Source organism: Protopterus annectens, chromosome 11.part0 (assembly GCF_019279795.1).
Source record: "Protopterus annectens isolate FY-2018-M chromosome 11.part0, PAN1.0, whole genome shotgun sequence".
NCBI classification, from domain to species: domain Eukaryota; kingdom Metazoa; phylum Chordata; order Ceratodontiformes; family Protopteridae; genus Protopterus; species Protopterus annectens.
Window position 1 is genome coordinate 348977831 of NC_056745.1, and position 15768 is coordinate 348993598.

The 15768-nt window shown below is 34.7% G+C and overlaps 1 protein-coding gene across 1 annotated transcript in view; it reads right to left on the reverse strand.

The window, feature by feature from the left end:
• The window catches only part of LOC122815386 (epiphycan-like), a 365285-nt gene that overhangs the window by 205103 nt on the left and 144414 nt on the right, over positions 1-15768 (reverse strand). The window contains exon 2 of the mRNA XM_044087852.1: positions 8621-8802. Within this exon, the coding sequence (XP_043943787.1) occupies positions 8621-8797 (177 nt within the window). The 5' untranslated portion in view covers positions 8798-8802. The remainder of the gene's footprint in view (positions 1-8620; positions 8803-15768) is intronic.

Genomic DNA, 15768 nt, shown 5'->3' on the forward strand with positions numbered 1-15768 from the left:
TGAACATTATCAATGTGCAGTTTCTCCCTTCAACTGCATTTTTAGCCAAAACCACTCTGCTCCATACTATGGCTCTTTCAGCTTATTTTGCTCCCACCACTTTGCCATAAAGCCACTTGCTTGACATATCCTGACAGCCTCCATGAAGATGTGGTTCTATTCATGGCTGAAATGATCTCCTCCCTGTCTGGATCCCTGCTGCTGAATCATGTTGTCACTTGAAAGAAAGCATACATTTTGCTCTTACTGAGGCCAGAGTTACACACATGAAATATACACATGAACTCAGTAACAAAGTAGTGAAAACATCATCCATACTGAATGCATTATGACTGATTGCCAGTCCAGACAACTAAGTTTAGTGTCAGTGTATACCAGCATTAACATAACCAAAAAAACAAGGCTTTCATTTCATTCCTGACACCTAAGTACAGTACAAAAGCACATCTGTACTAACCTAATGAATGAAGACAAGACTTTCAGCCATAATGCCTAAGTTCAATACAATATTATATTTGCAGATAACATTAATAAGTCAATAAAGTAATATAAACTTCCCAACATGTCACATAACTGCAGTGTAACATTTTTTTACTATTAAAATCAGGCATCCTGAATGACAAAGAAAAAGCTGCAAAGCTGTGGACTAGTGCAAGCATCTATCATTTATACTTTTATCATGTATTTATAGCAACACTGTTGAAATGTATTTTCTCCCTTAAAATTTTCTATAAGCATTAATTGTGATAGGTCTTCCTCATCCATGAATACATCTCTAAAACATGACACCTAACACTAATTGTCATATACATCTGTATATATAAATTTTAAATCTACTACACCTTACCCCCCAAAAAAAATTTTGTCCCACTAATATTCCTAACTGAATTTGCTTCATTTCACATTAATGTGCAAGAGAAAATATCTGTTACTTTTCTTTTATCTATTTTGCACAAGTTTGGCTGAGTGCTGCTAAAATGGTGGCTGCAAGGGTATTAGCATGAATTGTGGTTCATTTACCCAGTTCTTATGCAAACAAAGCTTAGCCAAAGTAAGATGAATGAATTGTAGCACTGTGCACAAGTGTAGTTCCTCTCACAGGCATAAACTGCATTTGGCTGCTTGTGGGTGAGCTATGCTTAGGGGTGTTGAGTACGATAACATGTGCTTGCTTCTAGCATTTTTCAACCAAAATTAAGCAAGATATATATTGTGGTACTATATCTGGTATGTTACCACTTAAGCAGAAGTGGACTGTATCTTAAACCAGCTATACACATCAAACAGCACCGCACCTTATCACTTACCAAAAAGTGTCAATAAATAAAATTAAAACAATTAAATTGTTTGCCAACATTAACAATTGCTATATCTTGAAATTTTATAACCAGCATAAATGGCAAGGCAATCATCTCATTACTTCTTATATTAATATCATAAGGACATTTTGGCAGCCTTGGCAGTATATTAATGTGCAAATGCAAGACAAGTCCAGTTGTTGGAATGCCCATGGCTTTTGTTTTACATAGTAAAAGAAGCAGTAGCTCTGAAAAGCAGATGTGGGAGTTTATATGAATGCTTCTTTCCAATGAGTAAAATAGACTTGACTCTGCCATCACTTCCACTTCCATAGGTACTAACTCTATATGGTTGCATGGGTTTGCCATGTGGAAGTCACATATCAGAAGGTGTGGTTTCACACTCTCCTATCCCTTGGACTGTACATACATACTTCTGTTTACTATTGTCACTTCATGGGAAAGCAGCTATAAAGGCCAATGGTCAAGCCCCAAGCTAATCTGACAAGAAGACCAACATCTTTCTCTACCTCCTGCAGGCCATCAGGTATGACATGGAGACCAAGATCCGTCACTTCCTGTTGCAGGAGTCATACTGGCCAAAGGTAGAACAGAAAGCACAAAGACCACTAAAGGCCGTTCAAACAAATATAAAATATGTTATATTTGTTAAATATGTAAGAAAAAAGGATGAACATGCCACCTCTTACGATATTGCTTAAAATTATTACCTTGCCTGTTTTCATGTATCTCTTGTTCACAAAGTTGAATGAACATTTCCACTGAAGGATGAATAGCAGGAACAAAGCTACTCATTTTTTTATATATACTTGTCTTTACATCTTCATCGCTATCTTTACTACCAAATATATGCTTCAAAGTAACATTTTGACCAAAGCATTTCAAGTCCATTACTATTTCATGTAGTGGTGATTGTATATAGGGTATAAAACTTGAACCTTTCTCAAGTATACTTAATTGCTCCTCACTTAGCAGTAACGCAGAAATATTTACTACGAGTGAGACTTTATGGTTATCTAATTCACTTTTCTTTTTTTCCTCTCTCTGCTTGACGACCTCGGGCTCTGGAATGTTTTTCTCTGTAATTAAAAAGGAAGTTGTTGCATGAGGGGTACATGTGTTGATCCTTTTTTAGGGATTGTTCAAGTCATATTATCAGAAATCAAAGGCATTATTGTTTCTCCTACTTTAGTCGTAGAATCTTCTTTCTGTGTTTGTACCACAATTTCACCTTCTTCTTGATGAACTATACAGCCATTCTTCTGTTTCTTTGCCACTGTGACATATGCCTTATTAGCATGCACATCAACCTGCACTGCTAGTCCTGGTATATTTTACTCTTTTATTTTATTATTATTACTGTTGGTTCTGTTACTGAGCTTCCTAAAGGGTCTAAACCCTTCATTCAATGGTTCTGAGACCAAATGTTCTGGGGCTACATCTTGCTTCATTGATATATTTGTGCCTTCTTGTTATTCTTTTGGCCATTCAAATAAATGACCGTTTTTTAAATCTTTATACTCTAGCTAGTTTTCCACATTTGACTACTTTAAGTTTAGTATCATAGGCATCCAATTTATCTTGTAATGTAATCAGTTGTGATAGATTTCTTTCTGTCAGATCCATTTCTTCTAGTTCTCTTTGTTTCACTTCAAGCAGATTACTAAGTTTTTCCTCATATGGCTTAAAAAAATCTATAAGAAGTTTCATATAACTAAAGCTTGTTTCAATATTCAACTTTTGCCATTTTTCTAGCAAGTCAGGATATGCATTGTCATAGCTCGGCATGTATCTAACTCGCAGTCCCCTAGGAATTACTTGATGATGAAGGCAGGCCTCCATATGGAAGCACTGCCATTGTAAGCATTTCAACTTATATGCAGCATTTTCCACTTTCTTAAATACAAAAATATTTCTGGGTTACTGCTAAGTGAGGACTAATTAAGTGTACTTGAGAAATGTTTAAGTTTTATACCCTCTATACAATCACCACTACATGAAATAGTAACGGACTTGAAATGCTTTGGTCAAAATGTTACTTTGAAGCATATATTTAGTAGTAAAAATGGTGATGAAGCTGTAAAGACAAGTATATATAAAAAATGAGTAGCTTTGCTCCTGATATTCATCCTTCAGTAAAAATGTTCATTCGACTTTGTGAACAAGAGATATATGAAAACAGGCAAGGGAATAATTTTAAGCAATATCGTAACCTGACCCAAAAGGAGTTCCAAGGGTTAAATGAACTGAGGCAGTGAACCGATATTGTGGTAAGACCAGCAGATGAAGGTGGAGCTATTGTGGTGTTGAGCTCCAATAAATACAGAACTAAAATGGAAGATCTGTTCAGCAAAACAGAAACATACTTATTGCTAAGCAGAAAAGATCTAAATGTATTGATAAATAATGTAAAAGATAGCCTATATGAGATGCTAATGAACAAGATGATAACTAAGGAGCTATATGACTTTTTTGATGTCTCTCACCCAACTGTACCAGTAATTAGTGAACTGCCTAAAACACACAAAGACTACCTCGAACCACCGAAACGTCTGATAGTAGTTGGAAGAGGTTGGTCAGAGAGCCACTATCTATCTGGAGAATGAATTAAATAAGCTATTGAGCAGAGCAAACACTGTTATAAAAGACTCAGCAGACTTCTTGCAATGTCTACATGGAAGTATGGAAAATAGATGCTTGTTTGAAGACTTGCTTTTGGTTACCTTGGATGTAAATAATTTATTTATATGTATACCAAATGAGTTTGGTATATAATCCATTCGGAAATTTGCTAGTCCTTTTCTATCTAATATCCTATTAATTTGCAGTTTACTAAAAATGGTACTGGGAAACAATGTGTTCGCCTATGGCAATACTTATTATTGGCAGAGATGGGGGGTAGCAATGGGGACCCCTGTGCAAATAGCTATGCCAATCTGGTACTTGCTCAAAGGGAAAAGGAATGGTTGGATGATACCAGAAATACTTGCACCAATAAACTACTAATGTATAGTAGATTTGTGGATGATATCTTCATTACATGGGAAGGAAGTGAAACTTCACTCAACAATTTCCTCGATTTTTTTGAGCATGAAAACTACCTTCCTGAAATTTCAGGTTAAAAGTTCACGTTATGAAATAGAATTTTTGGATGTGAAATTGAGTTTAGATTCTATAAAAGGCATTGAAACAATGGTATAAAGAAAACCTATGTGGCGTAATCATATGCTACACTACTCAAGTATGCATTCCAGACACATTTTACACAATATAGTAGATAATCAGGCAGTATGAGTATCTAAACTTTGCACAAACTAAGACATTTATTTGATGGAACATAAGAAACTGTTGAATAACTGTATGGAAAGAGGGTATAAAGAAAAGAAGATTATTAAGGGCAAAGAGCAAATATTGTGAATACGTTAACATAAAGGTAGAACTCATTATTCTAAGAGGAGTGACCAAGAGGTGAAACAGATTAAAGAAAGCTGCTCCAAAGAACACAAAGTAACTTGTACGATCACATACAGTACAGACAATGCAGCTATATGTGGCACTGTTAAGAAATATTGGGCAATTTTAACTTCAGATATTAGAATTAAAGAACTGATAGGAGAAAAACCTAGCTTTGCATTTAAGAACGAAAATAATTTAAAGAGGCTTTTATGCCAAAAAGATGGAATAGAGATGAGGAATTATATCGTTCAGGCTGCTTCTACAAGGCCTAACAGAGGTACACACAAATGTGGTTTCTGAAAAGCATGTGCTTGGATTAATACACAAGATACATTTATACATCCTGTAACAAAGAAGATATATACTCTCCAAGGGCTAGTGAATTGCAACAGCAGGAACCTAGTATATGTTGCAACCTGTAGTGTCTGCACAGCTTATTATATAGGTAAAAAGAAGAGAAAATTCAATGAACGCATTGTTCGCCACCTATGTGATATAAGAAAGGTAGAAAGTAATTCCTTATATCAAAACATTCCTAGATTTGAGAACCATTCATTTAGATTTATGGCTTTATCAAACATTAAAGAAAATATATGAGGTGGTAACCTAATGAATAAAATGGAAGCTGAAGAAGCAAGGTGGATTAGGATCTGAGAGCGGATCATCCCCCAGGTTTGAATGGGGTAATACCCCTAAAACCTATATTAAAAGAGCGAGGCTTGAGAAATAAAAAGTACATTTAAACTTTCACTTTAAGGAATGTTGTCTTCAGAATGGAAGTGGCAACTTCTTTATATTAAAAAGGAGGTTTTTTTTCTTACTTCTAACAGGATCTCAAGAGGGTCAAGCATAACTGAAAGTGCTTATCCTGTATTTTATTGTTTGTTTTATTTGTTTTATATAATAAAGAGTTTTAACAGTTTAACCAGAACTGGGAAGCTCCTACCAAGATCACTGTTTGTATCAAGAATGCTTTAGCTGTTTTCAACAGCCCAACAGTTCTTATAAGAGCTGGTAAGCTTCAACTTAAACTGCTGTTTATATCAAGAGTGCTTCAGCTGTTCTTACCAGCCCAACAGCTCTTGTAAGAGTTAACAAACCTCCACTCTAACTGCTGTTTGCATCAAGCATGTTTTAGCTGCTGTTAACAGCTCAACAGTTCAAGCAAGCTTCAATTTAAACTGCTGTTTGCATCAAGAGTGCTTCAGCTGTCTTCAACAGCTCAACAGTTCTTGTGAAACCTCTACCCTAACTGTGGTTTGTACTAAGAGTGTTATAGTTATGTAAATATTTGAGAACAAGAGGTGGCACATTCATCCTTTTTTCTTACAAAGCTAGAACAGACAGCAGTCAGCACAGAGTGGAAGAAGGTGGACATTTGGCAGGAGCATAAGAACACCTGTCATCACAGACAAGGGTCATCCACTCTGGGAATCACTGTCAGCACAAGTATGATGATCTGCAAAGGGACTGGGGGGCCAGTTGTCCTGCTGGGTATTGCAGGTTCAGGAGTGAAGGCCAGAGTTTTATAATAAGTAGTTTTCCTTCTTTCCTATTCATTTCAATATGGTATTGACTATGTGAGGATAACCACATTGTTATATGCATGCATGTATAAGTACTTTTAGCAGATGTAGGCATATGCACATACATGCTTGTATATATTTTTAAAATTGTATTAGTTTGATGAAGTCCCTTGAGATGAAAGTGCAGACTAATAAACCATCTATTGGGGTTAGCTACAGGAGTGGACTGTTTGTCTATTTTTATATATGTAAATGCATGCATATAAACATGCATGTGTGTGTGTGTGTGTGTGTGTGTGTGTGTGTGTGTGTGTGTGTGTGTGTGTGTGTGTGTGTGTGTGTATGTGTGTGTGCGAATGTCTGTATGTGAGTTAAAACTTGTTTTCTCCCTGTTCTCATATGTACTTAATATGCATATATCTATATATATATATATATATATATATATATATATATATATATATATATATATATATATATATATATCTTGCATTTATGTATGTATGTATGTATCTGTCTATCTGCATACAGATAGATATTGATATATACAGAAATAGACAGACAGGTAGACTAAGATGTATAATGGCTGCATACTTTTACATAAATATATATAAAATGAAGCAGTCAGATTCTAAGACATGCATGTTTTTAAAGACTGCAGTGCTCAATGCAGGCCAGAAATAATATTTTACTGTGCTATTGTTTTAGGAAATGTGTGCATTTGAAAAAGTATCACTTATTTCCATAGTAGTTGATGCACATACAAGATGGCTGACCAGAGCTTGCCTTTACACCTTAGGCATAGTGGTGGTAGTGGACAAACCAGCAAATGAATGATCTGCAAAAAGTTATTTCAGGTTGAACTACTCAAATCAGTTCAGCACAAAAAAGGATTTACTACTTTACATGTCGTTTTGAAACTATTAAGTTAGGAAAACACAGTTTAACTCTGCAAAGCATACCACAGATTGCAATGCTAAGCTAGATATCTTCCTGTTAAACTTGTCAGCCATTAACAAAATGTACAGTGATGCAGTAGGTAAATCTTACTTCCCCTCAACCAGACAGTCTGATGTCTTTTAATGCATCAAATCACAGAGACTCATCAGTGCCTGTTACTGAAAAATAAAAATGTCACTTAATAAACAGATCAATTTTAAGTGGTAATACTTTGCATTTAGTCAAGTAATACCTACTGTATTATTTATTTAATGAATACATCCATTGTGTCACATCTTCTAGAAAAAGAAAGTATGTTAGACTAAACAAAAATAAAAAACAAAAAACAAAAAAAAAAATCATATCTCATGGTTATGCACACAGGTATATCACAGGTAAACAAGATGCATTGCCTTTCTTCTACTCATAGCTAAGGATGAAATTTCCTGTGATAAGAACCAGTATACCTCTAAACCTCTTAGAGCAAGAAATCTGGACAAAGCCATAAATAAAAGTGGGACAAAGCCCCAAAAATAGGGACAAGTTTTGAATATTGCTCTTACAGTCTTAGAATGTTGATAGAATAACAGGTTTTGCATTAGCATGAATTTTCTGAATGACATAAAGTCTGAAATTCAAATGTCTGTCGTCATTTTCAAACATCAGTCTTTAATAATTTGCCACTAGTTTGCCAGAAAACTACAATTTTATGAAATATGGACCAAAAATATGAGGCCAAAATCTTGCATATGAGAAGCAGCCTCAGCAGAGGCTTAAAATTTAACCAAAAGTGCTTCTGAGTAAGTAAGCATCATTGTTTTTTATTAAATCTTTATAAAGGAGGCAGCCATGTATTCTGGGTTCCATTACATAGCAAATAAAATGTATTGATTGTGTCATTTTTAAATGTTCTTGACATAAAAGGTTATCAGAATAGAAATGCTGAAGTTTGTGTGCCACCTTTTTAAAGTTATTAACATATAAAAGGTAATCAGAGTAGAAGTGCAGAAATACTTCAATACCAATAAGCAATCTTTCTAACACGTGAATAAGTAGTGCCATTTGGAAGCATTATTACTCAGTGTAAAATGTAGTACAATTTCATGTGGCATACCTGCTTACTAGATGCTTACTAAGCACTAAAAATAGAATAAAAAAATTCTATAACACCAAATTCTGAACGCATATATTGTTTCCATTCTTTTGTCTCTCTCTTTCTCTCCTTAACCCTCACCCTTATTTATTTATTTTTTTATTTTTTTAAATTTTTTACTTGGACAGGCAAAGATATATCTGAATATATTTAATGATAGATGCACTGATGCTATTCTTTTCCTAATTTCTCACTTTAAAGGAAATTAAAATGAAAAAGAGCCTTACCTGAGGTTCGTCTATTGTCAAACCATCTTCATAGTCATACAGCTCCAGAAGTTGTTCTACATCTTTTAAACTCAGTTCAGAATCACCATAATCCACAGGAGGGGGAGGAGCTAATATGGACTGACAGAGTAGCAAGTTCAGGAAGAGAATGATGAAAGGCTTCATTCTTTGACCCATCTTCACTAAAAAACATTAAGGTAAGAAAAACAACATTATTTTTACTAGGTCATGGCACATGTATTAAAATGTAAGTAAGTGCTTCACAGATTAGAAGTTGATCTATACATTTTGAATGACAGCATCCCACTGAGAATGTTACTAGCAGGGTGAAGAGAATAATACAAGTTCAAGCATTCATTCATAGCCTTTAACAATTAAACTTTCACCTCTAGGTTCCTCACACAGTTTTCCTTATATTATACCATGGATAAATACAACTCCAAACTTTCAAGGCACATAAAATAACTATAACAGCAAAATCCAGAGAACAGTTTGACTCTGTCCTGATTAATTATTTATTCTGTGTTCCATCAGGCTCATAACTTTGAGACTATGCATTTGTAAATGCTTCTTTTGTTTATCGTGCTACTGTGTTATGGTTCATAATAACAGTGAAATCCATCAGTAGGATAGCAAGTCAGTAATCAAATAATTACATTTTCCAGAATGTCAGAATACTGCAAGACAGTTTTTAAGATAACAGCTGTCACAGTATAGAAAACTGATGTGCATTTATTTACATTTTGATAATTAGGTAAATGGGCTTTGTCATGGTCCCTATTAAGGTGTTTCAAGGATAACTCGGCACAATGACAAAGGTAAATAATATATATATATATATATATATATATATATATATATATATATACATATATATATATATATATATGCACACACACACACACACACACACACACACACACATACACCCACACACACACACACACACACACACACATATATATATATATATATGTATATGCATACCTTTATATATATATATATATATATATATATATATATATATATATATATATATATATATATATATATATATATATTTATATAAAATTGGTCTAAATTAGAAAGTCAACTAACCACAATGACAAATTTGAAAAGATTCAACATTGAGAGTCATAATAGTGACAATGTATGAGAGCAGGGAGCACAGTATTGCTGGTGTACAAAACGACATCCATTGTATAACATCATTTTAGGGGGAGGAAGCAACACTGAACCCCGTACACTCCCTGCTAATTATATATACTAACTATGACACTGCACATCCCTGGGGGAGGGAATAATTCCCCTACCCTGAGAATTGTCATCCTCAAACACGTTTGATAATTTATGGTATACATACATGGGAATGTGGTAGACAGTATAAGTCTTCAGTTTGTTATGTGCGTGTTACAGCATCTTTCAGACTGAAGCAATGCTTTGGCAAAACATCAACATTATAATGAGATGGAAATGAAAAACATCATAACAAAAATCCCTAAAATCTGATCAAAGAAGAGTTGAGCAATTATTTTTACTCCACAAACTGTTTGACACCTTAAAGTTACAAAACATACATTGTTATCATGTGGCCATAAAGCTTCTGGAGATTAGCAAATGTCTCTTATGGTGACAGCTTTTTTGTGCACATGTGTTCAGACAGGATGGCGTACATTTGTCAGGATTGGGGAAGAGAATTTTTGCAGTACATATTTTGCAATATTTGAGAAACACAAGGCAGGATTTTTGCCAGGTTGAAAATTAAATAGTCCACAGAAAGCAACATCTGATGCATCGCTAATTGTTGCTAATGCTAGGAGCAGTAATAATATGGTTTATTATTGGAAAATGTGTACATTCACGTAAGATTGATGGATGGATCTTTTGTGAGATATGGTTAAAGAACAATGACTGGAAACTAGTTTTGTCAGAGTATAAATGTTTTTACTGTAACAGACATTATAACAAAAAATCAGGTGGAAGTGTTATGATGGGGATTAAAGATAATTATGAGACCTGTAATTATTACATGTTCAGTGATAACACCAATACTACAAATTGTGTAACTGTGACAGTAAAGACAACTCTGGAACATATAACAGGTGTTGGAGTGTATTGACCACCGAAGTCAAGTGCTGATGACCTAGATAAATTCATACATTTCTTGCATGAAACACAGGAGGGAGAAATAATGGTGGCTGGGTACTAACTTTTCCAGAAATAGACTGGAAAGATATTGATTCAACAGAACTAGTAAGGAAATTATTCACAAAGTATTTTCAGGAACAATAATTGCTACATTTTTAAATAAAACTATCAGGGCATGCAACATAGTAGACATTGTCTGTGTTCCTAAAGAAATTACAGTTACTACATGTCACATTTTACCATCATTGGTATGCAGTGATCATGGGGTTACAAAGGTTAATTTGTTGCTAGATAATTCTGCCAAACAGAAATCTAAATCAATGCATAGAAGATTAATTACAGATTATATGGAAGCAAAACAGTCACTATGTAAAACTAGTTGGAGTGATGCATTGAGTGGAAAAACTGCAGAAAGAATATGTAAAGTTTTGAAAGAGAAATTGCCTGAGTGCAAAAAAATCAAAAAATGTTTAACATCAGGATCTAGGCATATAACATCAGGTGGATATATTTCCATAAGAACATGATATCCGATTAAGGTGAAAGACAAAAAAATATAAGAAATGGAACAGAGGTTGTGCTACAACTTTGAAAATGGAAATAAACAAGCTGAGCAAACAAATTAAGCATAGTGTGAGACTAGATCAACAAAAAAAATGTACATAAAGATATTGAGCATAACAGGATACCACTTTACAGATACATATGATTTGGAAGGAGTAAAGATATACAAATTGATCAGCTGTGTGTAGATTCTAAAATGTATTCACAGACACAATAGATTATAGATATGTTTAAAAAATCTTATGCAAAACAGTTTATCTTTAGCAATAATGACCTGAGAACAGTTCAACAAGAACTTACAGTACCGTTATATCTATTATTTGCTAGGTAGTATATAAATATGGGGAGATTTCTCAACATGGGAGACATGCACTTATTAAAACTGTCCTTATTAGAAAGAGGAGTAGAATAAACCCAGAGTCATACAGACCCTTAAGTTTATGTTCCTCTTGTGGAAAATAATGGAGAAGGTAATTTTGGATAAGTTATTGTCAGAAATGGAAATTTTGGGACATAAAACCATATGTCAGCATGCATATGTTGAAAATACATCTATTACCACCTGCAACATGATGTTCTATAACAATATAATAAAAGCTATGAATGAAAAATTTTGTTGTGATGCAATTTATATAGATTTAACTTCAGCATTTGACAGAGTCATACACAAAACACTGATCAATAAATTAGAACAGCTAGATATTGATGTTCTCTTGATAAGATGGATAGTTGCATGACATACGAATAGGACATTGTAAACATTATACAGCAGTTGGACAGGTAAAATTCTTGGTTACAGTCAGGGTGTCCCACAGGGCTCTGTCTTAGGCCCATACTTATTTAGATAGTATCTTTCAGACCTATCTTTTATTTATGGCCTATATATAGATGACATGAAATTGGGTAAACTGATTGTATATGCTACAGATCAGTCATGTCTACAAAAATGAATGTGACTAAATTGACCATTAGGGTGTAGGAGAATAATATGCTGATAAATACTTCAAAAATTAAGCATATGAGATTTCGGAGACATAAATTGAAACGTTAATATTCAGTACAGTGCATAAGGATTAAAACTGTAGCTTCATTTAAGGACCTGGGTATAAGGGTAGATCCAGCTTTGAGTTTTTGAATTGCATCAACCAATTGGTTAATGAAAAAATATATATAAATTGTAAGAAATGAGAAATGATGAGGTCATTGCTTGTTAATTACATTAGACCCAAACTTGAGTATGGAATAACAATATGGAAACCTTATAAGAAAACAAGCATGAATAAACTGGAAACAGTATGTAGAGAATCGTCAGATGACCTATGTAGAAAATGTTAAAGGAATGAGAAGTGTACTAATTGGTTCTCTCAGAAAGCAGGTGATGCTTGGAACAGACTTGGAACAGACTACTAAATTAAATTAAAGCAAGCACTAGTTTCGATATTTTTAAGAATAGCCTATCTGCGTATTATGTGAAGAACTGTTCTGGTAAATTGATAGGCTGGAAGGGTATTAAAGCCCATGCTTGAAACATTTCTATGTATGTATATCTGAATATGTATGTATGTATGTATATATTTGGAAAATGGCTTCTGATAAAGTATATAGTTAGTACAACAAATGCAGAAATGATTAGTCACTTTTAGAAATAAAATGCAGTCATATCCAACACAGCTTTTCTGCAGTTTGATTTTTAAAAGACAAATTAGTCAGGAGTCTTTAAAATGGTGGCGGATTGAGTGGCTGGCTATGTGTGTTGCCCCATTCTGAAACCTTTTTGTATTTAACCAAATCTAGTTAACAATGTGCTTGATATTTCAAACTGATGACTATTGACTAGTAAAAATTTTGAAAGTGTGCTGCGTTTACTTGCCATACAGGTAGTAGCATTATACTTCACCTATATGCATACTTACAAGAGAACACCATGAAGCTTGGCAGAGCTCCAATGTAACCACAAACTGCTAAATGTCATCTCCACTCTAGCTAGAATTTGAAATTAAGATTCTACAGAGTCTGTCTGTTTGGACAAGCTAGGACTTATGGCTGCATTAATGACCAGGTCAGGCCATGGAGTATTTGTTTTTCTCATAGATTAGTTCCATATTTTAGCCATTTAAAACAAGGTAACCTAATTTTGTCTCGTATTTGCATGAGGCATATTGACAGTGTGAAAAATGCAGTTTGTTCATTGTATTTGTATCGTCTTTGCTGCACTAACACTATGACAAAAAAGAAAGCCTCATCTGTTATAAATCTACAAAAATAAAGAAATCTGCATTCCCCTAGGTCCACACACTATTCATGCAAAATTTAAAAAAATCCAAATTACTTTCAATTGTTTACTATATGATTGTTTAATAAATGTACATGTGGAGGTCAATAGGAATTTATTCTAAACAATGAAACTTTTGTAGTCTTCAGATGTTGACTATTAATATGTCATAGGGAAGTCTTTCAGCTCCTGGGTGCATGCTACAATTGTCTATCAATCTGGTAGAATTAATGACAGCAACTCAAATTAGGATGGCTGCAGTGGTGCAGCTGTTAGAGGTGCCACCTCACAGCAAGAGGTTCTCCAGTTCAATTCTCAGCTGGGCTGCCTTCTGTATGGAGTCTGGATGTCCTTCCTGCGGCCATGTGGGCTTCCTCCAGGTACTCCACTTTCCTCCCACATATCAAAGACTTTCTGCAAGTGGACGGGACACTTTAAATTGGCCCTAGGTATGAGTATGTGTGTTTGTGTGCCTTCTGTGGAAGGTTGGGCACTGGGCTGTCAATTCAACACCGTAAAACTTCACTGCCAATTGTTCTACAGTCTGTTGTTTTGCTGCAGTGACTCCTAACGGGAAAAGCCAAAATGGGAAGAAAAAGAATGACAGCAACTCAAATGAATGATCCCACCCCCTGTGCACTGTTGTCAAATGAATGATTTCACCCCCTGTGCACTGTGGTCAAATGAATGATCCCACCCCTTGTGCACTGTTGTCAAATGAATGATCCCACCCCGTGTGTACTGTTGTCAAATGAATGATCCCACCCCCTGTGCACTGTTGTCAAATGAATGATTTCACCCCCTGTGCACTGTGGTCAAATGAATGATCCTTGTGCACTGTTGTCAAATGAATGATCCCACCCCGTGTGTACTGTTGTCGAATGAATGATGCCACCCCCTGTGCACTGTTGTCAAATGAATGATCCTATCCGATGTGCACTGTTGTCAAATGAATGATCCCACACCCTGTACACTGTTGTCAAATGAATGATCCCACCCCCTGTGCACTGTTGTCAAATGAATGATCCCACACCCTGTACACTGTTGTCAAATGAATGATCCCACCCCCCTGTGCACTATTGTCAAGGATAAGAGACATAAAAACTCACTGTGAAATATGGAGTTTTATATTCAGAGCAATCTAAAAAATGTTTCACCCCATGAGGACTGCCACAATAAAATGCTAACTAAGGCAAACTGTTTAAATAGTTTTATTACCAGTTTAAAAGAATCCCTTCCTGCTTTAAATTAAAAATTCCTATGGGTTAATTTAATCATCAGAGGCTTAGAGCTATGACTACCTTTAGAACACACTAAAATGAAGACTGCAAGAGGTTTTTAGTTGAGAAGCTGGCCCTATCAATGCCATTTAGTCATACAAAGCATACAAGAGTACCCCGAACCTTACTCCATCCCTGCCTACTCTAAGTCCATCTGCGAAAACTAGTGCACAAAAAACATTTTGTTGTTGATTATTTTCATGTACATCTCACAACTAAAAACACACATGAAAAATCCATCTCTGGTAAGCCTATATCATAAAAATAGCTGCAGATGTATTAAAAAAGAGACACATGAAAGATTTAATACAGCGCCTAAGACTCAAGGTTTAATGCAATGTCGTATTAGATTTAATATAGTTTATCCAATTACTGTTCCATTTTCATGGAACTGGATGGATTACAAATTCTTAAGTAATAAATAATTATTGCATTTACGCAAAAAATGTTAGCTTAATCAAAAACATTGATGTTGTTCTCTTAGTTTGTTATTCTATATTTTTATTGAGGTATACTTATGTGTATATATCAGTGGCTGCCTTTGCCTAGTGGTAGCGGGATTGCTTACAGGAGTGACGTCATAATGTTTGGTTCCTGACTCTTCTATGTATTTCATTATTTACTTATTTATTTATTTATGTTATTATTTTACACTTGTTTAGCAGTGATGTCTGACTTGGCCAGTGGCCCTTTATCAGTGAAGGCCTGGGGATAAAAGCTCCTTTACAAAAAACACATTACAAACAATACAAGACATTGATAACAACTGAGAATGCATACCTTTGGTAAATATAGGTACTATGTAGTTTACACATAAACAATAAAAACTGAGAGAGTAATACTGAATGGAAAAATGTATGTATATCTAATACTGCATTTTAGCA